The sequence below is a fragment of the Lathamus discolor genome, chromosome Z (genome assembly GCF_037157495.1).
Source record: "Lathamus discolor isolate bLatDis1 chromosome Z, bLatDis1.hap1, whole genome shotgun sequence".
Taxonomy (NCBI): Eukaryota; Metazoa; Chordata; class Aves; order Psittaciformes; family Psittacidae; genus Lathamus; species Lathamus discolor.
The window spans coordinates 6,693,079-6,720,820 of NC_088909.1; the positions used below are offsets into that span (position 1 = coordinate 6,693,079).

Genomic DNA, 27,742 nt, shown 5'->3' on the forward strand with positions numbered 1-27,742 from the left:
TGATATGCTACGGAGAGGACAACCACAGGTTATCCTGCTGTCCTCAGGCCCTAGGTCCTCTTGACAGCTGGCTTTGGCCACAGATGGTCACCATTCCTTGACCTCAGTGGGTCCTTTTTCAGCCTTGGTAATTCACACAAGCTAAGGAAGTGTTAATTGATGGGTCTGGAGCTCTTTTAGATCACTATTATTCCTGCTGACAGTGTTTCAGCCAAGTGTTGGCAGTACTTCCAGCTGTAGGGTTGCTATAGAGTGGAATCCATTATTCCTTTCAGGGAGGTCCTAGGAACACTACTGGGCTTTTTCTGGTGGAGAGCTACTGATCCTGCTATCCTGCTCAAAACTCCTGCCAGATCATTTGGAGGGTTACCGGGGAGGCATGTGCTGATGGCTATCTTCTCTTTCTGTTGATGATGCAGACGGATCAGGGTGAGACTGGAGCTCTGATGAAGCTAAGGAACCATTTAGATATGTCTGTGCTTGAAGCAGGATTGAATATGTAAGTAGTGAATATATTACTGAGGAAATTTTCCATGTATTTGTTAGTCAGATTCCTAACTTGGCGGTTGCATTAATACCTCAGCTGCTCCTGGATGCATTTACAGCAATGATGTGGCAAAGGGCTTTGTTCCATGTGCCTCTGTAGAATGGGGTATAGCTCTTTTATAAATGTAGGGTTTCTGACGTTCATTCCCTACATTTGTGTCACTGGGATTAGGCTAGTGTATGTTCTCTCCATGGCACTATGCCAGTCACAAACTGAAGCCCTGGAAGGTTGCAGCTGTCTGCTTGTTATTAATTGAGGGTTAGTGCAGACCAACATACACTGGTGCTCCAACACCCATACTGTCTTCCTGATACTTTATTAATGGCGCTTAACTTCACTCTTCAGTATAAGAAACAGTCAGATTTACTGCTACTGAGATCCCGCTTGCAAAGGGTTTACGAAAATACAAAAAGAAGTTTTAACAAATGGCTAATAAGTTGGTAGATACTCTTATGAATCTCACACCTCATTAGTCTCCCAATCTAGTGAGCTCCAATCTAGTGAGCCCATGATAATCTTCTGATGCCCTTGCCATCATCCCTAGCACAAACTACACATGTAGTCAAATGGTAGAACAGATGTCCAGAGAGGCTGTGGAATATCCACCCTTCAGGATGCTCAGAACTTGACTGAGTAACCTAACTAAGTTGATGCTGCTTTAAGCAAGGGGCTTAAAGCAAGTGGCTTTCACACATCCCTGAAACTCCCTTCCAACTGACATTATTCTATGGTCCTATGATACATATATTTTGTCTTCCATATTTACTAAAAATTTACTAATTCTTTATTAATTCTTTTCCACTTGGAGAAGTAGCTCCATTTGGAAAACTTAGAGTTTACTCTAAGTAAACCATGGATTACTCATCTGGATGCTTAGGTGGGGCTTGGAAGTCTGAGTTTCTGTTTCCAGTCCTGCTCACTACCTGAGCTGTTCTCTTCATGTTTATGTGCCTTATCTGAAAAGAACACCCTCTGTAAAGTGATTTCAGACCTGGTGTTGAAAAACGGAAAGGTGCATTGAAATAATTTCTTTGTACTGCAGTCTACAAAACAAAAAAGTCGATGAAGAAAATCTGTTTTGAAGCCTATATATAAAAATACAAAAATAGGACCCCCCCCCCCAAAGATTAACATGTGCTGTATATCTGCATTTAGTATTTATGATAGTTGCTGCTTGTATTTAGCAGTTTTGTAGTAGATCATGCAGCATAATGTCCTGACAAGACGAAAAGCTTTACAGCATACTTGGGAGGGGTAAGAGACTCACAACTACAGTATTCCTTTTGATGGGAGAAAGAATCCACTTGGATTAGATGGCTCTGGAATTACATAACGCATTTCCAATCACACTCGAACCTTTCTTTTTCTCCAAAGAGCAGCTGTGCACAAAGTCATACATAGAAAAAATAATAAAGAAATGAGCAGTAACACACAGGATGGAGTGTTATATTCTTACCGCTTCAACAGAAATACTAATATTAGTATTGCTTTTATTAGGCTTGCCAGCTGTAGCCTCATGAAGGAACATAAACCTCATAGTTTTGAGGTATTTTTAGGGATATTGACTAAGCTTGATGAAGTATCTAGAATGCAACTAGATCTGCCTTCTAGGTAAGAAGAAAGTATTTTATGTTCTGATGCTCTGAAGATTTCAAGATGATATGCACGTGGTTAAAGTTTTTAGTTTCCAAGGTAGTAAGAAACTTCACGTGGTCATGGAAGAAGGATTTAAACAAACTGACAGTCTGTCTTTAAATAATCAGAGAATTTCCCTAGAGAGTATGTAGTTCTCCAATCACTACCCTGAAATATTATTTTCATAGTTAGAAAGCATCATGCAAATCTATCCTACTAAATAGATACTAATGATCATTATTATTTAACAGCCTAACAGGTGGAACTTAGAGCTATGAACACTTTCCTTTAATATGTAGTGTGCCATTATGTTTTACTTGTTCTTAAAATTAAATGGTCAGAATATTTTAATCACAAAATTTAGTCTACAGTGTCTTCCAGATAAGTGCTAACGATTGCTTAATGTGGCCCGAAGACAAAGATGTTAGCTTTGCAGTATAAAAATTCGGTGTTATTCTGGAAAAGACCTTGCCCTTGGCTGTTGAATGTCACATGCAGTATTCAGAATATGCACTATGCAGAACAGGGCAAATACAACACATGCAGTACCGTATGCTACATGATCTTTACAATTTCTGCCTTGTTGATTGTGCTGATGCACACAACTACAAACAGGGTAGATTTTAAAAGGCTAGTTCACACCTGTGAATTACTTTCAAAGGGAATCTGAGATATTTTATAATATGTGCGAGGGTGTATCTTATTTAGATGACAGCCACTGGGGGAAAATGAACAGAACATTATTCATTTTCTCTCTAAATGGCTAGAAAGAGTCTTCTGAAGGTGACAGGACAGGAGAACAAAGTGTATGAATCACCTGTACATCTACATTTTGCTGGAATTCTTCCTTACTCAGATGAGCACTCTGAGGTGTTTAGTGAATTCCTCTGATGGCCACATTACTGAAGATAATAAAAATGTTTGAAATCTTTCCTCTTTCAGTTGTTTCGTGGTGTACTTTCCTATTTACTTTCTTATTTTTAAACCCTTCATAACATTATACATATTAACCATGGAGAGTCCTGTCCAAGTTAATCAATATGCTCTTCAGTTTTGTGTAAGGATCATAACTGTATTTTTTCTTCCAACACAAGTATCTATTTGACTTCAGGCTTTTTACGGTAGATTCTTAGGGAGGAAAGAGATTTCCCCCCAAGTATGTACTTTAGGATTTAGGTTTTTTCCCCTGTCGAATGCCTGTCTAGTTACAGGATTCATAGGTCAGCAACATGAAATCTAATTATGTAAGTGGTTGTGGGCATTGTTCAATGAATGGAATCCTCTGATAATCCACATAAACTTCATGTACTGTGAAAACATTTACAATTCAGAAGAATAAGAGCCTGAAATAGTTTGTTATTTATAATGGTATAAAGTACTGAAAACTTCTGATACATGAGAGTGAGATGCACTTTATAGTTCATTCACACACCAGAACTCCTTCTCCATCAGTTGGTCACTGTAACTTTTATAAAACTACAGTTTCATCCACTGTTTTAAAGAAAAAGCTGATAATGTCCTGTTCATCAGATGTTCTAATAATAATGGTGAAAGAGAGTCTGCATGTTTGAGCTTGAGCTTTCTAGCAACTTAGGTGTGATACTGTGCAGTCTAAAAATAAAAAATACAAAACTATTAAAATGATACTGAAAGTAAATGACATACGATACTACAACGTTTTTTCCATGTCACCGAAGTTTTCTGTTTGTAGCTTTTTGGTTTGGTTTTTTTTTGACAAATGATTATTCTGGGGCTATAAACTTTTGGGGGTGTAGTGTCTTGGTAACATCCTGAAAAAAAAACCCCAAACCCTGGAATTGAACTACAATACAATCTAGAACAAGTTTTACTCATCAAGGCACTGAAGAAGCACCAATGCCTCTTCTATTTAAGAGGAACCTATCTATGCTCCTTTTCAGTAGGATGGCTCAGACTTGTTTATTTGTCTGTCATGACATGACATACAAGCTCATAGATTCACAGATTTGAAGACTAGAAGGGACAGTTACATCCACTTAGCCTGTCTTGGGTTACACAGGAATGCTTTTCATTCAGCAGTTTTGCACCAGGTCCCAAATTCTGGTTTAGCTGCACTAAATAGTTTCCATTTGAAAACCATCACATCTTAATTTGAAGTGATTCACAGAAAGCACACATTGCTGTTAAGGAATCCTTCTCAATGCCTCAAATAAAATGCTGTAACCTTACTCTTAAAAAAGTGCATCTCATTTCCAATTTCTGAAGGATAAACTTCCAGTCACTGTTGCCTATAGTACCTGTTAACTAATTTAATTTTCCAAACCTTCATCCTGTGAAGTAGCTTATAGCTAACTGAACAGATGGTCTCCAAATTTCTCTAAATTTGGTAAAATTTGGGTGCTACTGGATGGCACTGTCTAAAATTTCGTAGCTGCTTTGGAAGCCATATTCTAAAAATATATTGTAAGTGTTAGGGTTCATCACTTGTGTTTAAAGTTCAAATTTAAATTACTTCATGTAATTTAGAGGGAGAACAATTTTATGAAGTACAGGACTATAATAACTGCATTCATCAGTTCAATGTAAGTCAGTTACATTCTTTGTTTTATTGCTTAGAAAAATAACGAACTTCTTAAAGAAGGTACAATTTTGACTAAAAAAAAATGGAAAAATTAAACATAAGGAAGATGTGCAGTGTTCGGCTCTGCGCCCTGGTTTGATTCTGCTACGCAAAAAGTTTACTACTTATTGTCTCAAATCTGTACCCATGTGTTCAGTCATACGGAGAAAGAGAACAGATTTCCCTGTGCTATACAAGATCATTGCATACGACTATATAATTACCCACATCTGTCTACAAACTGCTTTACATCTGCATAAATCTATATCCATTCTAAACCAAGACAATACCCCATTTGTCTTTGAAAAATTGAAGTGCTAAATATTAATCTGAATTTATTTAGATACTATGTAATATATAATACTCTGTAAGTGCAAAACCTTAAAAAGATTCCATGAAAGTTGCATGTGCTGTAAAACTGTAATAATATACATTTGGAAAAACAAGAATTTGTAAATGTTTGGGTTTTTTAAAACCACATGCCATGAATTCAGAAGTGCTAATTAAACAAATTAAACCAGAACACTTCAGGAACTTTCTGAAAGCAGGCACATAAAGCATTAATCAACTATAAGAAAAGAGTAAATACCTTGAGCTTACTGGTTTGTACATTTTCTTTACCATATCAAGTCTTTTTATCCAAAGGACTAGTATCTTTTGGATACATACACCCCAAAATAAGAAATTAGTTGGTTTTGCTGACTTGAGAAACCATCACTAGCACAAGTGATTCAACATAAACTGTGTTGTGGGAAATAAATAACAGCATTTTCTTCTCAACCTCAAACTTGTTAAACAGTTTGTTGAGACTACTGGGGTATGCAAAAGAACTGCTGTCACTTCAGAGCAGACAGTGAACCAGAAATTACACGTTTTTCTCAAATGAAATTCACAACTAATGAATCAATTCCTACTAAAACAACCCAGTTCTGCATTTCAGAGATCAGGGAACTCCACGGGGTAAATTCAGTCAGCCATTTGCATTAGTGGTAGATGAGCTCCCTGGTCCAGGGCAGCCGAATACGAATGAGATTTTCACTCTCCGATTAAAGTACAGAAGCTACACTTCCCTGTCCATCTGTAGCCCACAAGGAATCTGTACACGTTGAGATTCATTCTGAAGCCAAGTTTTCTGTGGACAACCTGCCTAACTTTCCAGGGTCTCCTTTGCATGGAGGCAGCAGAGAGAGGCAGTGGGGTGCTAGAGAGCCAGAGACAGGCAGCAGGGGTTGCAGGGCTGCCGATGACTTCCCAAAGACAAGGCCAGCAACACTCAGGGAAATTCCACTAGCAGCAGAAAGGGAAAGGATGGGAAGAGCATGGTGCAGGGCTGGCCACATAAGTGCCCTAGAGCCTTCAGAATAAAACAAGTGGCTAGGGATTAGGAACGATTTTGAAATCACTGTACATATTGCCTAAATTATAGTAGCTGTTGGTGAAGTGACTGACTTAGCCACATGTCACATGGGAGATCTACCACTTTCTTGAGCTACACACACACACAAATGAGCAGCACGAATCTATCATAAGGCAAGGTACAACAGTCCTGTTGTGTGCTAGGATGCCTTAATTTTCCTGAAAGAGAGCCACAACATTTTGCACCATGAGCACTGGAGAAAGTTACTAATATGTTCACTTAAGGGCCACTCAGGTGCCTTTTAGTTTTAGATACCTGAAATCCTTTTCAAATGGCTTAATTAAAAAGGAAGGGAAAGACAGCTTTATGGAATAGCAGAATAGCATTAATTTTTTTTCATATACATAAACTATTTTCCTGTATTTTCCTGTGACAAGAGAACCCAGCATATCAGACATTTTCCTAACCATGTGAGTCAAAAGCTATAGATTTTGTCTTAGCAGAAGTCACAAAGCATTACTCCACTGATAGATTCCAGTATGTTATTTAAACAGTGCTATACTCATAGTGCACAACCAAATCTCTTTAGCGCTGTAATGAGTAAGGTCAACTTGGTTAGCTGAAGTTCTGTTTTTTAAATGACTTTTATAAAAATATTTAGCCCTGGGGCTTTTAATTTTCTTGGTATATCTACCATTTTTCTCATCTTTTGGTACTAAAGCACCCTGGAGTTATTTTATAAAAGTAGTATTTTTGTGTTCCAAAGTAGACTGTCCAAAAACATATAATTTACAATACTCATCTATTAGTAGAACTGGTGTAGCCAGAAAATCAGTGTGATAATACTTTTGTTTTAAAATGATACCAGTTCAACACCCTCAGTAATTTTTAGGTTTTTAAGGTGAATGTCTTTTTTTGCAGAGGTGGCCTGAGAGTTTGCTTGCTGCCTGAGTCTTTTGTCCAGTACTTTTGCATTTTCAGTCCTAACCACCATGGGAGGTAGGTGTGAGAAACAATTTCCAAAATCAACCTTTAACTTTCGGGGGAGAGGGTGAGAACCCTGCTCATTTAAGACAGAGTCTATCCAGATAATGCATTTCCTTTGATGAAAGTTGATTATATGATGTGGGTGACTATGATGAGAAGTTGATAGCCATGATTGTAGAATTAGTAACTTGGGAGATCTCCTTCCATCCTGCTTTGCTAAAAGTGAGATAAATGGCACTGCAATGAATTTTGCCCTTTGAAGCTCAGTGTCCATACTGCACATGAAACAAATCCTTGCCATTCATGTTTTACAAGAACCATACTAACAGTCATGAATGTTTCAGCTTTAATCATATGATGAGTTTGGTCATCAAAAATGCCAACTCCTTACCTTCTGTGGGTTGGTTACTTCACCAAGCAAATCAGTTTGTTTCTACATGAGCACACACCTCCAAGACTTCTGTGAACATGGTGACCTGGGGCAGTGGAAACCATGTGCAGTACAATGTCATTTAAGCTCTGTTTAGAGAATTCTGATCAACTTGATGCTGAAACCAGCTGCTGAAGCGGGTGAGCTACTTACACAAGGGTTGCTGATGTTGCTGAATCTGGTCTAGTATAGAACTATGCAGTTTTTTAGAGCTCTACAGTGCACAAGGCTCAAAGGTCAGCCTAAGGGCACTGTGTCGCAGGACTGAGAACTCCAAAGAAACTCTAGGTCCTATATAGGATTTATTAAGCTCATTAAAATAACACCCAGTCCTAAATGAGCCACAGCTTTACTTATTCTCTGTTGTGGCTCTTGAAGCTCAGAGTGTGATTCCCTCACACAATAGCAGCAAGAAGCCACAGATCGAAAGCAGCTGCCACCATGTTTGCAAAGGGTGCTCTTAACAGTTTGCAGTTTCTGTCCCAGAAGTGCTGCAGCTACCGGTTTAACCATTCAGAGATGCCTTTGAGTCAGAGGTTCAAGTAACCTTCTCAGAAATGGAGCTAAAGGCTAGTCACTTCAAAAGAAGGAAAAAACCAACAAACCAAAACTGACTGTACAACAGCTTTGGTTGAGCCTCTGTCTCCCTCAGTTACATGGTATCTGCTGCTGCAAAGCCCTACCCCACTAGTGTATAATCAGAAGGGAAACGGAATGGTAGGTCTTGCTATCAGTTCTCCTGTAAGATCTAAGGCTTATCACACAGTTCCTCTGCTAACCCTGAGGCTTATTTCTCAAGTACTTTCCAAATCTTAAATAAGTAATATATCAAATACTAAATATCTGTAGGCAATCCCCAGATATCCCCTCGAAGCCTGTAAAAGCGTATGTATTTAAGTACACAGCCAAAACATACCTTTGTGATTCTCAGTACTAAACAACTTCCTCAGCACCTAACTCTACACTTTGAAAGATCAACTGTCATTACACTGAAGCTTTTGATTTCCAGAGAAGCCTGTGATCTTGGAATGGCTGCCTCTTGGTGGTAAGAGGAACAACAGCAACTGGACATGAAGAAAGATGTTTAGGGAAAGTTCTGTTAGAGCTGTTTTGAGATGCACAAAACCCTAGAATTAATAAGGGAATGTAGAAATTTTACAGGAGTGTAAGGCAGAAATTATTTCAGCTACCTAAGGAACTCTGCCTTGTGCATAAAACAGCATTAAAGAATCTTGTCCTGGTCTGTCAACTGCACTTCGCCCACATACAGACTGCAGAAAATCAAGGGGTGTATACTCTAAGATACAACAGCAATGCAGATTGCCTAGCCAAAATAAAAGAGTCCTTTACACAACTGATCAGTAAGGCAGACTTTTTTTTCCCTGTATATTAAGTAGGCTACAAGAGCAGCAGTTAATAGCAGGGGAGGAAAGCTGTACAAATAGAATGTCCAGTTCACATTATAAGATTTGCCTTTGTCTTCTAAACAGGTTGTCAGTGGTATTTGCTATAAGTGGATGAAGCACAAGAAATAACAGCAGCACTGTTGCAGAACAATTAAAATCACAGCCCACAGCTTGTAAATAAGTGGCAACCATGCATGCACTGCAATACTTGGTACCACTTCTAAGAGTGAGAAATGTGGTATCACTGGCACTCACTAGAAATACTGTAAGTAATGTCATGTCAGAAAGCCAAAGCTTATGATGGTCAAACAATGAACGAAAAAGATCTGGCATCCTTTGTGGTGCACATGACAAAGCTGATGTTACCCAACTGGAACAAATAGCAGTCTTCTATTCATTCTTCTTGAGCTTTTCTGAGGTAGCAAGAACACCAGTTTATATACAATCATGAACTATAACACGCAGTCCATCGTAGGGCCATGCTGTTCTTGGATGAACATGCATTCTTAGTGTAACAAAAGGTAGATGAGAAAAATAATCCAAAGCTTCTGATGTGTACAATGAAAAACAAAGGGTGTCTTCCATGGAGCTTGGAATTTTTGTTATCTTGATACAACTGATAAATGCCATACAACATATTGTTTGCTTAGGCTTTAGTCAGCAGGGAGAGATGACCAGGCTCTGCTGTGTAAGTCTGTGAGCTGATGCAAGCGCAAGTGTATGAGTGCATGGGAAAGGCAGCTGAAGTCATTTGTGGCTGGTGAGAAGGCAATGAGGAAGATGGCACAAGGGCAATAGATGAGTCTTCTTGTAATGGCCTCTGAAATGGTCCCTGGGGAATGAGGACGCCAGGAGGAGCAGAGCACTCTGATACTCCTTTAGCTGTTGCCGGCCTACCTGCTGTGTAGTCTGATGGTGTATTAATACCTCAGCCTCTCTAAAAATACCAGCAAGTCAGCATTATGTACAAAATTCTTCAGCAGGTCCTAAACCAAAGGAAAGTTAGAGATGGAGCTGATCCAAATCAACTGAGCTCTGAAAGCATTGCTCAGCCCTATGATGCCAAACAACTTTGCTTTGAAAGACCCTAATTCCCACAGTTAACTGACAATTGCCATTCTTGACACCAAGAGGCAAATAAAACGTAGTCATGAGAAGGCCATAAAAGCTGGCTGTGGGCCTCACCCTTTTTATTTTATTAAGAAACATAAAGAGTTTCTGTGGGTGTAAAGTAAAAGAGCCACTATTTCCACTGCATATGTAAAAATACATTATCAAATACAGCTTTCTCTAGTGTTTCAGTTGTATCTTTAGTGTATCATCAGTGCACAGATGATTAGGGCTTCTACTGTACATTATCAAGCCATTAAGTTAAGTAACGGGAACACTCAGTGCTACTAGATTTTGCAGCCTGCATTGCCTATTTCTTATTTAATTGCCTGTCTCACACTTTGTTTTTATATGTAGAGACAGAAAAACAGTCACTTTGCATTTCCACTGTAAAAACTGGAAAGAAAAACAGTAAAAAAAAAAAATAATTCTCCTCTTCCACTGCTGAAGAGCCAAAGCTGATACCCATGGCTTCTTTGACTTTCCTGTTACTTTTATCACTGTTTCCATACTAAGGTGTATTTTGCTGACTACACAAATATTGTATTCTCTTAGGTATTAACCAGCAGCATTTAATAATATTAGGTATATAACAGTGACTACTTGATAAAACATTGGCAAGTTTCTCATCATCTCTACCACCTCCTCTTCTGACTGTTACAGCACATTGGTTCTAACATTTCAGCACAGAAGAAAACAGTGAACCAGTGGTGAAGTTTAACTACACAAGAATACAAGCTTTTCATATTTTTGGGTTGTAAAAAGCTTGAGTTTGTGCACCCAGACTCTATTACAGTCTGACTTCCAGTTACTGCAGTTGAATCGTGAAGTTTTAATGCCCCTCAGTAGCCTGCATATATTCCTTCAAGAGCTTTCAGGTTATTGCCCCTGGAGTCATGTGAAAGCATTTTATTACATAAATGAGGTATTCCATACAATTCCACAGTACTTAATTTGGGATGCACAAAGTCTCCTTCCTTCTCCCTGTATGATTTTGATGCTTTTGTCATATTCTTATTTAATTTGAAGCTATACTATTAGATGATAGCATTGTTGAGCCTAAAAGGTTGCTACATCATCTGTTTAGGTAGAGCTAAGTTCAATCACTTGCCATCAAAGAGGTCTTCTCATGCTGTGTCATCCTGAATTCATGCATTCATGTTTGCATTGTAGTTCACTATTCCACACTCACATTAATGACCAAAAGACTTTGTGATGAACATCTTTGCAGTCTCCAAATCCATTTAGGAGCCTAGTAAGCATTACTGTGCATTTTCTTTCCATGTGAACCACATTTAGCAGCAATTCCCCAGCACCTTTCCTGTCAGATTTCCTGTACTAAACCACCTGAAACCTATCTTAAAAACAGTTCTGAAAGACAAATTCATCAGGTGTACTAACGTGATAATGGGATTTTATATTTTGCAAAACAGTCCCTTCTCCAAAATGGGAAATGATTTAATGGTTTAAAAAATATTATTAGAGGAAATTTCAACTGCTTACCATTTAAAGGGAAGTCTATTAGCACAGCCAAGAAAATTTTACAAAGCAGTCTTTAAAAAAAACTATGTAATGTCACACTTTATTTTGTAATCTCCCTCTTCTTACTAAGCTCAATACATAAGCAATGCTCTCTTCTTCATAGAGATATCAGAGAACAGTTTACAATACCACTGCTCAATGCAGTGACTGTGAAGTGATGTCAAAAAAACTATTAATTTTGTCTGTGTGAAAGAATTTGACAAGTTGAGCTGGTCAGTTAGAAATGAGACTGTTTATTTTTCAGTGTATTAGTAACCACCAGTCCTGGAAAAACAAATGCCACAATAGCAACCTGAGGGGGTTTTTAAAAGTTAGTGTCTTTTTAAAGAATACTCAGGTAAGGCCTTTAAAGATTTGTAACTGTGTATCAACAACCCTGTACAGTGTTAAGAACTGTATGAAAACCATCCAAAAATGTAAATACAGGTAAGTTGTGGATAAATCCTTTCAGATGCTGAAATGCTTTTCTCACAGAAGTGGGAGAAAGCTCATTTTGTTAATTAGAAACATTGCATAAATGTAACTTTCTAATAACACTGACTCAATCATTTGCCTCATTCCATGCATTAACTCAGTTTTCCAGATCTTTATCCCCTTTACCCCATGTATTAATGAGAGCTACAGTGATGAGCCAAAACTTCGTTTTTATTATGCCTGTTTGATTCAATTCAACTTCATCACTTCCTCAGTCTCCTGTTTGCTTCTACCACCTGTCACATCCTGTTGTAAGTCTAGTGTGGAAGGTCTCTTAAAAACCATGTTTTCTGTGTCAGAAACTGAATCCACTACTCTAGTTTGTCCTTTAGTTGCAAGGATACTAAATGCCAATGACTAGCAATTAGAATACCAGAATACAACTTGTAAGGCAAGTATGTTTGTGATCTCTGCAGACCATATCAACATCTTAGTCAATACCTATGTTTGTTTAATAACCCTAGTAACTACAAAACTAAGAACTGCCATACAAGGTTGGACTGAAAGTCCATTTAGCTCAATTATGTACATTCTACTAGAAATCAGTACTGAATGCTTAGGAAATGGCACCTGTAGACGTGCTGCCCTTGCTCTACTCTCCTCGCTGCTGGGGATTAGCACCTCAAAGATTCTTTTTGTGCTTAAAGGGATCTAACCTCCAAGAAGCTCCTTTACCAGTCTTTGAAACCATATATAGTTCTGGCTTCCACAACATCTCATGGCAGTAAGTTCCAAGATTTCAACAGGGCGAAGAAGTGCTTCCTTTGTCTTAGTTATGTGTCTAATAATTTAATTTGCTGCATGTCTTTTCTCGTGCAATGAGAAATCGTATTCATCACTGAATTAACTAATCATCCCCATTTGTCCTTTCCATAGCATTCATCTTTCTCTTGATCACCTCTTCTGGAGCCAGGAGGCTGTTCTAAGGTGTTTTTTCACTGACACCCATTCCATATTGGGCAAGACCCTGCTGTCTCTTCTCTGCACTACTTCTGGTACTGTGTTCTCCTTGAGGTGGGTGCAGTACTACAAATGTAGAACCACAACAGTGTTCCCCAGTGACACGAAGATGACCATCTTCTCTTTCATTCTCAATTCCTTCTTTAGTAACAGACAAAATTCTGTTTGCCTGGGGTTTACCTTCGTTACACAGTAACCCAAACACCCATTAGGAGCTGGAACATCTTCTGGCTTAGCTGCATCTGAAGGGAGTGTGGTCACTGCTCTCCAAGACAGTTCTGTGATGCAGACAGAGGCGTGGTAAATGGGGATCACAGAGAGACTCACTTCGAAAGCAGGCACCTGATCCAAATTTAAATACTAATGTGGACACACCCAAAAAATTTCCACAGTGATTCCAAAATCTCTCCTTCCTTGGGGCTCACTGTTATGCATGTATAGCCAGGATTATTCTTCCTTTATTAGCTTGCATTTATAAACACTGAATTTCAGCTGCTGTCATCCAGCTCTTCACTGTCAACCTTTCTCTTGACAATGCTAACAATAATCCAGAAGTTATCAGCAGTAAGTGTAATTATTTTCAGATAATTAATGATTCTGTTGTACAGCACAAGTCCCAGCACTGATGTTTGGAAACTCTTAACACAGCCTCCCTTCATTCCTTCCTTTCTGCGAACCAGGTAGTCTAAGAGATGATCAATCCTTCTGGACCACAGCTTTGGTTCATTAGCAGTTGCTCCAGTGGGATCTTACAAGAAGGGTTTTTGGAAATCCATTTACACCAGCCAGAGCTATTCTCATCCAGATACTAAGAGTTCTGTGAGATGTGCCTTTCCTCTAAAAAAATCAAGACATGTTCACAGATATCTACTGATTCTATTTCTATTTATAGGTACTACTAATTTGCATGCCATATAGCTCAGACTTAGGGGTATGTAGTCCCTTGTATCCCTTCTTAATCCACGGGGTGCTGAGCACAAGTAAGTGCTTATATTATTCTAAGATGATTTAACATAAACCCCACAAAATCTAACTAAATGCAGTGAAGTGCCTTCTGGAGGAAAATACCGTCCTTGTTCCTGTTTTGTCCCTCTGAATGAATGGGCTGCAAGTTTTGTGGGTAGTCTGTGAGAAATCTAGCAAAGCCCAAGCAGGGTAACTGCTATTTTCAAGGAAAAGTGTCCTTTTGACGTATGTTTTCAATGCTGGTTTTGTTTTAGTGTTTTGTTGTAGTCTACTGATCATGTCTGTAGACATGTTGTAGTCTACTGATCAGTCTACCCTTTACAATTCTGCGACTGTCAACCTATTTCCCGTTCTTTGGTGAGCCACCAAGAATAGTAACTTTTTCCTACACAGGTCAATCATACCAACTTGTTGTGAAAGCTTCTAGAGACCTATTAGATCGGCAACAACATTTTATGTTATGACTCATAATGAGGTAGTACTGAAATTCTTTCAGAATCTACATTTTCTTTGTGTGACAGAAGAAATCAGGTTGAAGTGGATTCCCCTTCAGCTTTGCAAGATTACCAGTCTAAAGCTTTGATAACAAACACAGAATGCGACATTGTTACTCAAGAGGCAAAAAGGATAATTTTCCTCTTGTCAAAACCAGAATATTCTTATTTGCATGAATGTAAAGTAAGAGAACATTAACATACCCCACTACTAGTTGCCCTACATTCCAAATATTTCACTTTAAATTGTTTGATACATTATATTGTTCTAATAGTTTTAACAGGAAACAGTTAACTATTTAATTAATCTTTTTTGCCAGTGTCCAGACGCCACTGTCATAAAATGTGCTGCAGATATTGTCTGAAAAATATATGGGTAGAGAGGAATAACACTGATGAAAATGTACAGAGCCAAGAAACTGTAGTACTGCTGAAAGTCAAACTAACGGACAAGGAAATGATGGACAACATAGCTAGCCATCACAATTACTCCTTTGATTAAAAAAAAAAAAAAAAATAAATTAGCCAATTTCTTTCAATATTAGACCACATTTAAATTTTGCCATTATTTGAACTGTCTCATCTCTTTTAACTTTCACAAAAAATTACTGAACAATGAGTTTATTGCTGGATTTTAATTTTGAATCTAAGATCAGCCTGAAGTAAAGCACTACATTTGCCATTCTGAAAGTGTTACAAATATTCTTGTCATTTTAATATTCGGACAGGTATGAACACTTGAACCTGAGCAACAAAGTGAAGCATGCTCAGCTCAGTGTCTCTGGCGGTGAGAAAGTCCTCACTGCAAATGTTTAGGCTTTCTAGAGTGGTACAGTGTGTTTTCAGTAGCCATTCCAAGCAGGAGTATGCTTATGACATATATTTAAAGATAAATTAACCTTGATTCAGATAAAAAACTTCATCAGAATTGTAAAAGAACTGTAACATGGGTAAGAAATCAATTGGTTTTCGGTACCCCAAAATATGCCCAGCAGTTTAGAGTGTAATGAGGAAGTTGGAATCGTGGTAACAGAATGACGTTGTAGGTAAACAAGACAGTCATTATGTGCATTGTAATGTTCCATATGCGGCTCGACACTGGAATTTCTTAGTAAGATAATGAATATTGCCGGAGTTATCCAATTACGCTTTTGAAACTCGCTCAGGATCTTTAATTTAGGCAATTTCAAGGCTCAGGCAGAGGAGACTCGGGTTAACTCTTTGTTATTAGCTTTATATCTCAATTTAACCTATTGTCCAGATAATTGCACAGTTTACTATTATTCTTGCCCAGAACACTACACATCACAACTAAATTGGAATATAGTCCTGAAAACTTTCATCAGGCAACAAGATTTCTGGATTTCTGCTGACTGAGAGTAAAACTGCTCACAGGTTACTGCATTTTGAGGATAGTTATCTACCAAATATGGATTTTGATAACAGATCAATGAAAACGAATAGATAAATATCTGACTTTTTGAAACAGTTGTTAGTAAAGCTTTTCCACTAAAAGAAAACTAAGGTGTTAATTACAGATGACCAAGTGCTTAGTGGGTAGGAACAAGCCTGGTAGTACTGAAATCGGCATCACAGCCATACCTTGCCATTCTACAGAAGCAGGTGCTTGACTGTTTTCTATATTCCCCAAATCCTACTTCAACAGCAGACTGCTTTCTGCTTGTGAAATCAGCCTTGCTCCTTCACCATGGAACCATTATAGCAATACAGGTTAATTTAACCTGAGAAGTAATACCATTTACTTAAATATACCACCTTGCAAGTCATCTCTGTCTTAGAAAATACATGGGTGAAATATTTAAAAATTAGATTTCTGCTTTCCAGTTCAATAAGCAGGTATAAGTATGTATCTTTCCTAAAACGTGGCTCCATTGACAGACAGGCAAGATGGAAAGCCACAACGCTCAACAACTTGCATTTCCTCCTTTTGTGAAACAGGAATTCTATTCTAAACTCTGCACCTGCAAATCAAACCTAGCTCACTTGTGTTCTCTCCCATCTATGTGTTTCCACATGTAACAGGGATTCAGCAGGCCAAAAAGTGCCATTATTATCTTCAAGTTTTGACTTTGCTGGTACCTGAGTGCAGGTACAAAACAGCGATGTTGGAACTCATCTGGAAATACACTGTCTTTCTAGTGGATCACATGAGCCAAAATAAACCGCAGCTCGGTCTTACACAGCACCATGAGATTTAATTGGAACCTGCCACTATGGTGGACAAGTCTTCCATCCATGGGCTTGTATCATTTCAGTGAGAAGATGCCACTTTTTAAAACATCACTTTTCATTAAAGAGCAACACTTCAATGCAAAAACTGCTGAGTTTTAAAGACTGATTATTGTGATCCAGAAATACAGGAGACATTTGCTTTCACAGATTTAGTTATAATCTGTAGATAACTTACCTAAGGTGGTGCAGTATAATCTGACCCACCGTAAGTCATATTAGAATATGACTTAAATTTCAACATCATCATCCCTGCATGTCTAATTGTGTTCACTGTATGCAAACCCCCAAAATATGAACTAAGAAAAATATCAGTTTCGTGAGCACCTCTGAATTACTGATAATGGATTCATATATTCATTAATAAAGTGGAGTTTTATTGCAGTAAATGGGATGCTCTGTGCTATGGAAAACAGTTAGATGCACTGTTCCTATGGAAATTTTTTTCCCTTCCAAAGCTATCTCATAACTTTTAATACCGAAGTGTTTGTGAACTACTTGGGTTCAGGTAATGTGAGAACTAAATTATACACGGAAAATACAAATGTTACTTCAAATTACTGACAACTTTAATGTCAATCAACAAACTTGGTATTTATAAGTAAATATATTACCTTTTCTGTCTGTTAACAAAATGAACGAGGATTTCCTATCACTGCATTGAACAATGTATTTGAATTGAATTATAAATCAAATCAGGACTGCCTTCCTGAAGGCCACTGTGTTACTCCCAAAGCGCCCTTTTGTCAATCCCTTATTTTCAGTTTGCTATTTCTAAGGAATATGCACCATAGTTCTTTAGTATTTAACAGGTTACCTCTTATGAGAAAAATTCCGTGACTCTCTCACCCACTCAGAAAAGCTTGAAGTCACAGGCACATGGAAGTTAAGCAAAGCCAAACTAGTATTTTCTACAGCCTGAAAATTACGCTAAAATATATACAGCATTCCTTACTGTTAATTTTACGGAAAAAAAAACCCCACCACTGCTTAAAAATAAAGCTTCAAAACTAACACCTACCTTCTACGACATAATGGAAGCTATTATCTTTGGATGTAAAGTTTCTTGGTTCTAATACACGTATCTAGAACTGACTACCAGTAAACACAGAATTCACAATGGGTGTTCTTTGCTTCTAGAATAAATTGCTACCTGTTTCACAGCCCTAAAGGAAATATAATAGGAGGCTTTTCAGATCACTAGAAGCCATTTCTAACTAGAAAAAGGCACTCAGTAAACCAAACACTGAGTTTGGTATTTTGTCTGAGATCTTATTTTGCTTCAATGTAAATATACAAATTGAATTTAAGCTTAAAAGGCTAAAAGGCCTTTTAAACTTACACAGCAGTAGAAAATAAATGAACGGACAGGATACATATGCGCATCAATTTCCAAAACTTAAAATGTTATGCTTAAATTTTTTCTTGAGTGCCACCAAAACAGGACTATAGGTAATACACACTGTACTTTTTAATGTGCTTTACCATGGCTCCTAGATCATGACTGGCTTTAACAAAATAATTCTGCAGTATTAAATACTCCGAATTACAGAACTAATTATTGTCTTATTTGCTGAAGTTCAGTAAGAATCCTTGAAGGACTCGGATATTACTAATGGAGTTGAAGGGCAGGCAAAGGGGAGTGTAGTACACTTTTGGAATGCCACCGTTAAGTGGCAAATTATTTATTTATACCAACAGCCCCAAATTATTTATATTACACCAACAAATTATTTCAAGCTAAAATCATGGAACTGTTTAATGGTAATCCTGCCGTCCACATCATGTTTTACTTCTTCAAGAGGAGAGAAAAGAGGGATACATCCTAGCAAGCAAGTAAGGTGTCAGCTCTGAAGGCAAAACACACTTTTATCTCATGTGCTAACTGGTGTGGGACATCACACCCACCTGGAAGAGCTTCTTTCTACAAAGTCCCTTTCATGCAGTTGGTTTTCTGGGATGGAAAGGAACAGGGAGGCAAAGTTGAGTCATTTTTTAAATGAAGCTACTACCATCTACACACTTGCCACCTATTACACATACAAACTCTTCAGCTTTCTAGATATTTCTTCTGTCCTCTGTCATCAAGAACATCGCAGTGTAAATGCACACTGTAGATTGACTGATAGGCAAAGCCCTGCACATGCTTCTTCCCACAAGTCCAACATGTAGGTGTAGATTTTACACGGTGACCACCTGAGAAAATCATATTCCAAAAACCTCATGCAACAAGAAATGAATAGCCATACCTCTTTCACTTACCTGTCCTGGTGGATACAATCCTTCTGTATTATACAATGATAAGCAAAAGTAGTTCAAATGGAGTAACAAAGAAAGGAAGTGTGATTCAGAGGGTTTGAACTACAACACTAAAAATTCATGTTCATCCATTCAAATGTCTCGGCCTAAAAACTGACTGCAAAGTGGGTTGAACAAATGCTCTCCCACAGAAACCCTACCTGCCAGGTTACTACTTGAGTAATGTCACTTGCATACCATGAAGTAGTGCACTCAATGCACAGCTCACATCCAAGTGCCAAACATCCACTGTCTTAAATAACACAAAGATCATAAAAAAGCAGAATTTTTGCATGATTAGTAAGAGTAAGCCAGCATGGCTACCATTAGCCTGAGAGGTACTAGTCTTACTTCTTTCTAGAACTAATCACAACATCTAAATAAAACTTGGGCAATACCAGGTGAAGACACTCTACACAAAACTGGGTAACATTTCTGGGTCAAAATTGTTCTTCACAGAGCTCCCACCAGCTATTGTGGAGTCACAACAGCAATACAGCTGACATGCAATATCTTTAAAATGCAAAGTAGTACGATGGATACTGCAAAATGGCAGGGAAAAAGTCAATGACATATTCAAATCATCATGGACTTCTGATAATTTAGCACCACGCATGAAAGTGTAAGCATTGTTCAAAGTAACTGTGTGTCCCACACAGCAAAATACAGTCCTAACAGAAAAATGTCATTGCTTAATTATGACCTTTGTTAAAGACTTTGAAATACCATGACAAAGTAATCACTGTCTATGTGAAATCTGCCAGATCCTCTACTTCTTGCACTTAAGACCCTACAACTGATCATCAAATGGAGACTAAATCCAGGCATGTCCAACCAACTGCAGCAGCAGTTCCACACCCAAGCACACCCTGATGGCAGAGCAGTGCCTAATCCTTGGCACACAGTTCCAACCAGACGGGGATAGTTTCTGTCCTAGCCCTCAAACTGTGTGCTCCGGATGACCACACCAGGAACGGCTGTATCTACAGGAACCATGGAGCCTGGGGAGGTGCTCCACATCGAGAGCCGTTGGATGTCCAGTCATATTTGGGCTTTTCAAATGGTAGACTTCCACCCGGGTTTCACTTAAGCTTCCACTTACTAGAGCTATGTATCTAAACACCAGGGTCTTCTGTCTTATTTTAATCTCTACTTTCTCCTTTCTCCTCTCTGGCACGGCAAGAGCGGCTTGACTTGTTCTCAGTTTGGGCATTAGAACTGGGTGCCCGAGGTCAAAATCCGGCTGTCTCACGACTGCCTACCAGCCCCTTCCTCCGAATGGACCCCGATGCGCCGCCGCGCTCCCGGCGGGGCACTCCACAGCGGGCTGCGGGGGGCCGGCACCGGCCCCACCTCGCACCCCAGGGCCGCCCGGCCGCACCGCAGCGGGGACCCCGCCAAACTTTGCCGCCCGGCGCGGTGCGGTGCTGCGCGAAGTGGTGCTGGGGGCCCGGCCCGGCCGCCGCCCCCGCCGCCCCCCCGGGCTGGAGGTGAAGCAACCTGGCGCCGGCTCCTGCACTTTGCACAGCGGGCGCAGAGCCGCCTCCATCCCTGCGCCTCCCGGCAGCGCTAAGGCGCATTTTTTCGCACTAATCTGCACATTCAGCACGTCCAGAGCGCCTATGACTTTACCTGGACTTTCTCCACTCTCCGGGCTCATCACACTGCGATCGCCTCCCCATCCTACCGCTAACTCTCGCTCTCCCTCACTCCTTCCTCCTTCTCTCTTGCAAGGCCTGCTAAGATCAAGCCCGATGGAAAGTACAGAGAGAAAGAAAAAAGAGAGAGGCAGAGCGAAGGGAGGGCAGCCGCTCCATCCCTCCCTCCCCCCCACCCGGCGAACACGCCAGCCCTTTTACCCCCACCCCAGCCCTTCCCTCGGCGATTTCCTCCGCTCTTCGGCAACTAGAAGGGCTCGGAGCAGCGGCTCCCAGCCGCGGCACCGCTGCCCTCCGCGCCGCCCGGCCGGCTCCCCCGCCGCCGCCCGCCAGCCCCGCTGTCCCCCGCTACCTCGTAAAGGTCCCCTGAAGCCATGCTGGGTTGCGGGACTGGGCTCCTCCGCGCCGTCTCCCTCTCTCCACCTCTCCCGCTCCCCCACTCGCTCTGTTGAGTAAACTGTGTTTTGCAGAATGACAGGCTTCGGGGCTGGCTGTGCGCAGAATCAGAGGCGAGCAGAGGCAGAGGCAGGCGGCGGGGCTGGCGTAACCAGCAGCAGCTCGGGCGCAGAGCGCCGGGAGCCGCGTCTTCCCCGCGGCAGCGGGGCCTGCGCTGCCCCCCTCGCCGCCGCACGCACCCTTCCCGCAGACACCCTCACCGCCCTCCGGGGGGCAAGGGCGGGGGCACACACGGCGAGGACCTGGATCGGGACGGGTACCCCCGCGCCCTCCGGCAGGGAAAGTCCCGGGGCCGCTCGGAGGGCGGCCTCCTTCCACGCCCCGCTCCGAGCCGGGAGCGCTTCAAACTCTTTCCGTAGCCAAAATCCATAAATAAAAAATGGGTAACGATAATAATAATGAAAATTAAAGGGGGCGGAGGGAAGGAGCAGGCGCGCGACAGGGAGGGCCGCGCCGCCCGCCCAAGGTCACCACAGGGAGAGGCGAGAGCGGGGCCCGCTCCCCGCCGGCGTCGGGCGGCCGTGCCAGCCGCCTTCCCGCCCCTTCGGGGCCTCATGGCCGCTCCACCCACCCCGTGCCCATCGCCGAGGGAACGGAGGTGGCGGGAGCGCTCGGAGCCTCGATGGGCGCGGTGGGCTGCGGGGACACCCGTGCCCTCGGCCGGCGCCCACCCTCCCGCGCCCTTGCAGCCATTTTGACAATTAGCCAGCCTCCTCCAGGAAATGGAAGCCAGCGCCCTTTTGCCACATGGGCTTCGTGAGGAGGGAGCGGGCGGCCGGTGTAATGAGGTGGTTGTGGACAAGGTGCCCCACGACGTCCTCACCCGTTGCCACGTTACAGCCTTTTCTCTGAGGAAAAGGGTGGGCTCATGGCTGCTGGTGTCTTCATGCGGCTTCCCTGAGCAAGGGCAACGGTGTGAAGATGGCGCCGAGCTAACCGGGTGGCCGGTGAACCTCCTGCTAGCCACCATCGATACCGAGCGCTTACTGCTTAGGGATTCCCACGTTGAGGAGGTTTTCTCACACGAGCTTGGCCATAAGTGTAGCCGAATTAGGTCATCGCAAGAGGAAGCTCCACTTTACACCACACATGCTGGAGTCTTTGGGATGCTGGTGTGTGGCAAAGAGCTCTTAGTGCGGTGCTCTGGCCCCTGTAAAGCAAATGGTTGTGCTGCGTGGAGGCTGCTTGAGTATCAAGTGGTGTTCCTGTGGCTTCACACTGTAAAGGATTTCATTCTCCAGGTAGCGTGTTGAGTGTCATACGATCATGGAATCATAGAATACTTAGGGTTGGAAAGGACCTCAAGATCATCCAGTTCCAACCCCCCTGCCATGGGCAGGGACACCTCACACTAAACCATCTCACCCAAGGCTCTGTCCAACCTGGCCTTGAACACCACCAGGGATGGAGCATTCACAGCTTCCCTGGGCAACCCATTCCAGTGCCTCACCACCCTAACAGGAAAGAATTTCCTCCTTATATCCAATCTAAACTTCCCCTGTTTTAAGTTTTAACCCATTACCCCTTGTCCTGTCACTACAATCCCTGACGAAGAGTCCCTCCCCAGCATCCCTATGGTGTCCTCTCGATATTACTATTCTTGATAGGAAAGAGTGCCGTTAGGTTTTGCTCTGACCACCTCTTCACACCTTGGCTTTGTAGCCAGCCTGCTGTAGTGTTACCAGCTTTTAGACCCCATGTTCTCACCTCCTGGCTGACCTCAGGTAGCCATTCTCCTGGACCCTGGAAGAGACATGGAATGCTGCAAGGTCTGGCGTTGCCGTGGTCATGGCTTTCGTTCGTCTTCATTGCGTTGGCATTTTTCATCTCTTCGATTTCAGTGCTTTGTGTAGCTCTGCACTCCATGTTAATGTGGGACTTGGCACTGCCCTGACTATTATCTGAGCGGCAGGTTGGAGCCGGTTATTGAGTTTTATAGAGTAAGTCTTGGCATAAATGTTGCTGGTATTGAGCGCTGAATTATTTCTCAAATTTAATTTATGACCCAAAATCCCGGGCGCTCTTAGTGAGGTGAAGCCAAAGACTCCTCTGACTGAGAGGATCCTGCTTGAAATACTGATGCCGAGTATTTGAATGTTGCCACATTTTATCATGAAAGTAGGAAATAACACGTGCATCTCGCTCTTGATTGACCCCATTTCCTGAATTGTGAATATTACCTCTGGTGATTATGAACTTGCTGGCTAATCAGTTTAGTATTGACTTACAATTCAATAAAGACTATCTTGTGGTAGCTTGGAGCTCAAAGATGTTTGTGTGGTCTGCTGGGTGGTGTGTTAGTGTTGCATTCATAAGGACAAGCCACTCTGCTCACATAAAACATAACTTTTTATCTTATATATGAAGAATAAAATGCTGAGAGGATTAAGAAATACTGTAAGCTACCCATGCCTGTACCAATTTCAGTAATTAATGCAGCAAAAACTTCTTAATTCTCAAGAAATGCATTATTTAATAATCACACCCCATGGTTTTTTCTTTATAAATGAATTATTTTGTCTCATTGTAAAGTGACTTTTATTGTTTACAGAAGTAAATCAGCTCTTTGGGGTGCTCATTGAGCAGAATGTTCCATCAATAAGTAAACATTTTAATACATTTTTCTTCAAAGTCTGCTTCATTACACCTACTATTTTGCTGCTTCCCAGCAGTAAACAAAGTGGCAGTCAAATCCAGTGAATCATTTTTCATATGCATTCTAAGATGTTCCGTGTCTGAAACTGTTGCCTTTCTTTATCGCATCAACTTGTTCCAAAGGTGTCTTGAATTAATTGAAAAATGTCCCTTTCCAATGTAGAAGAATATATGTCTTGTCTTTTGAGACAGGTTTAATAATCAGATTGCTCTTTCTGGCCTTTGCTGTTAACTCTGTTGTCAGAGAACTTAAATTAGAACCCACCCTGCACCATAATGGAAAAACTCTTCAGGACCTGATCTGATCTAATATTTTAGGAAATTTAATTTACATGGTCCAGAGTTGAGATCATGTTAGACATTGTCAATATTGGATTTACAACCCAAACAAATACTAGTTTGGAAGTCCTGAAAGGATGAATGCTTTAGTGAATACTTTGAAGAAGGGAAACATCTTTTTCCTGATTACTCATTCCTTGCTTTAGTGTACGCAGTCCCTCGGGATGCAGTGGTGTGTGAGTCAATAGTGAGGAGCAGAAAGAGGACTTTCGCGACTGTCAAACCCAGGAAAAGTTGATGGTGGTTTCAGTGTATTTCTCTGTCGTTTAGCAGAAAACAAGATTTCAAGTTTTAAAAAATCCAAGTGGCCTTCATTTTCCCAGCAGTTCTCTATTGTAGCTAGTCAAGTCATGCTGTACACCTTCAAGTCTTCTGGAAAAAATAGAAATATTTAAACTAACTACCATTTAAAAAAAGATTTCTGATAACAGATTTTGTGGAAATACATATTTTCCAATTTAATTGCCTTTAAATAAAAATATTTTTGCTTCTAAATGAAATTGCTCCAAAAATCCAGATTTTTGTGCAAATTGCAGACTCCAGACTGAATGATTTTGCTAAAATGTGATTATTCATTATTCTTATTGTTTCACTGCCTTCTCCTGTTTCCCATCCCAGGAGAGCAATGCAAGCAAGGGAGGCATTCCAAGTGTGATACGTCACATTTGAATGCTTCTTTTCGTTTGGTGGATGCTTTGGTTTCCACTACTTTAATTACAGGAATTATCTCTCCAACTGAATAAACTTAGAAAGAAAACTATGCTGTTTCAGAAAGCTAAAATGCAGTTGTTGTAGCTGTGCCATTGATGTGTTATCGATTGTTTAGTCAGTCTGTCCAGTGCTATGCAAATACTGTGGATACTGTGCAGTCAATAATACAGTTCCCCCAAGGAGTGTACAGTCAAGCAGTGCATTTTGGCAGCAAGCTTTATGAAGAGTGGCTGTAAAGGGCTGCATTATCTCCTGAAGAGGAAGATGAATGATTTGATAAATAGAGAAATCGAGAGAATTCCTATATTAATGTATGATAATTAAATCAGAAAAGGGTGGCTATAAGGAAGGGGAGAAGGACAAGGAACCAAAGGTGAATACAAGGAGAAAGCTGTGCAAAGCCTTGGCTGTGTGGAAAAATATGAGGCAAAAGGGAATATTTCAGCAGCAGCAACTGGAAGTGAAAGGAGGGAACAAGGTAGCAGGATGTCTGTCTCTAACAAAGAAGGGGGATGACCAGAACATGGAAAAAGTCAGTGAGGTTGAAAATGAAAGAAAGTGTTTTAGTGAGTTCATAAAGGAAGAGTTGACAGGAAGTGGTGAGTAGCTACAGCAGGAAGAGGAGAGCCACTTATGATGCCACTGTTCTGGCTGGGTGATAGGCAAGGTGATGGATTTCCTAGGGCTTGGTACCGTGATGGCTGTGTACTCACCTGTTTGGTCTGAGAGAGAGCTAAAATACTTCAGGAAGCTTGTCAGAAAAATTATGCAAGATGTGAAGGCAAGTAGGAGTTGCAAAACAAGATGAGGATGTCCTTAGCCTACATATATCAACTAAAAATCAGAGAATAGATGAATGTGAAAGGCAAATAGGAAGGCACCCTTTTAATGAATATTGGATTTACATTAGTGTGTGACAAGAAGAATCAGACTTGGGAAGAGCACAGTATATTTTGTTCTGTGCTGTGCTGTCTTTGAAAGCAAACAAGTGGTTGCTATTATTTGATTCTAATGCTAAATTAATTTCTTTCTCCAAACTTTTCTTTGGATCTTATAACATGTAATTACTTATCATCAAGAGGAAGAATTTGAAATACAATCTGAAATACTACAGTATAATGAAATTAACAATAATGTATAGAAAACAATATGTTTACTTGTTGGCGTACAGCATATGCTATGAAGCAGAACTGTTCTAGGGTTGAAGGCATATTTTAATGGCAGCTGTTCTGGAAACTGTCTTTGCTTCTTACAACCTTACAATTCTGTGCTATTCTGTTAAGTATGGCCAATATGTCATGTGCATCACGACAAGAAAAACAGGTGAGTGCAGAAAAGAGGAGACTTTGCTGTCAAAAGTGTTTTCCTAAACCAGTACAAGGAGTGCTCCATAGCAGCAGTCGCTGAAAAAACCTGGTAGTGAGTAACACTTTGCATCAGATACAAATGGCTCAGAATTAGTTTCTGGTGTGAGTCAGCAAAGAGATGTTTTCCATGGATTATTATCAGAGCCACATAACAGCTATTGTGGAAGATGCTTTGCTAGGATATACGGTTGTTCTGAAACAGAAATGATTATGTAGGGCCTCAACCAAAAAACATGGAAATGAGTGGAAGAATTCTTTACTCTCGGTGTATTTAGGTGCCTTCTTCACCCTTTCATCTCTCCTTTTTCTGATTCCTCTTGCTATATAGGTGTATCATTCACCATCTTACTTTACTAGAGCCATGTCTGGCAGCAAGGAATTGAAGCTAGTTATTGTTGTGTTTTACCACCAAAAATGAAGACAGCTTTGGCTTTGTCTGAACACAGTGATTCTTTTGCCGGTACCTCCCAATGACACCAAAAATAACATCTTCCCATATTCTGTTCCCTCTTGTTTGCACATGCCATTTTTTCACCTGACACATTGTCAAGTATTTGATAGCTTTCTGATGAAGGTGAAAAAAGTGGGAAAGCATAGATCATGTTAGAAGTCCATTTTGTATGGGAACTCTTGTGTGTACAGAGCTTTCAGAATTGATGGCTTGACAGCTGAGTTTTCAGCAGATTTAGGAAATCATAATCTACATCAAGCAGGAGCAAATGTCAGACATTATTTTCTTATATTCGTGTATATCCTGAAGATCAGGTAAGAGTCCAGTTTTAAAGACTTTGGTTTATGGCCTTATTTTTATGACGGTAAGAACAGAAGTGTGAAGTGGATAGCTCAAGTGATTTCTTCTGTTAAGCAACAAATGGTGGTTTGTAAACACCTCAGAAGGCTCTAAGTTGTAATGCAACATGGGATTTGAAACTTGCCCACTTGAAAGTGCCAGTTAAAGGAAGTTGGGATAAGTTTTATTACTACTATCTGGATAAGATGTATAAGAATCATTATAAAGAATCCATAAATAACAAGAAGATGGAGAATTGTTAGATTTAGCTGACTGAAAGATTCTCCTAAGGGAGGACATATGACAAATTGGGTTCGGTTTACACATGGAGTACGTGTACTGTTCAGAGTGATCACGGTGTATTACAGCACATTAGTAAGCAAATGGATTTTTTCCCCTGTAACTTTGCTCTATAAAAATTGCACTGAACTAATACACAAATACGCTGGGGTTTTTAGGTGTACAGTTCTATATGCTAAGCAGTACTGTGTCTTGTGATTTTTATTCATGGACTCAGCTTGTACATCTGTTTTTGCCACTTGAAAAACACTCTCTGTATAGCCGGGTTACTCCCGAGGGTCACAGGATGCAAAGGAATATCATTGCATGAGTATAACAATAACTCTGAACCTGTGCAAGGACACGTAATGTGTCAGAGAATGAAAAGAATCGTTCCTGTCTAATGAGAGACAGTATGCAGCCTGATCCACC

General features: G+C 40.6%; 1 protein-coding gene across 2 annotated transcripts in view; it reads right to left on the bottom strand.

Moving 5' to 3' along the window:
- The window catches only part of CDYL2 (chromodomain Y like 2), an 81,776-nt gene extending 60,259 nt beyond the window's left edge, over nucleotides 1–21,517 (bottom strand). For both annotated transcript variants that reach the window (XM_065663097.1, XM_065663096.1), the window contains exon 1: nucleotides 21,066–21,517. In XM_065663097.1, the coding sequence (XP_065519169.1) occupies nucleotides 21,066–21,089 (24 nt within the window). In that variant the 5' untranslated portion in view covers nucleotides 21,090–21,517. The remainder of the gene's footprint in view (nucleotides 1–21,065) is intronic.
- Nucleotides 21,518–27,742: the final 6,225 nt, after the last annotated feature.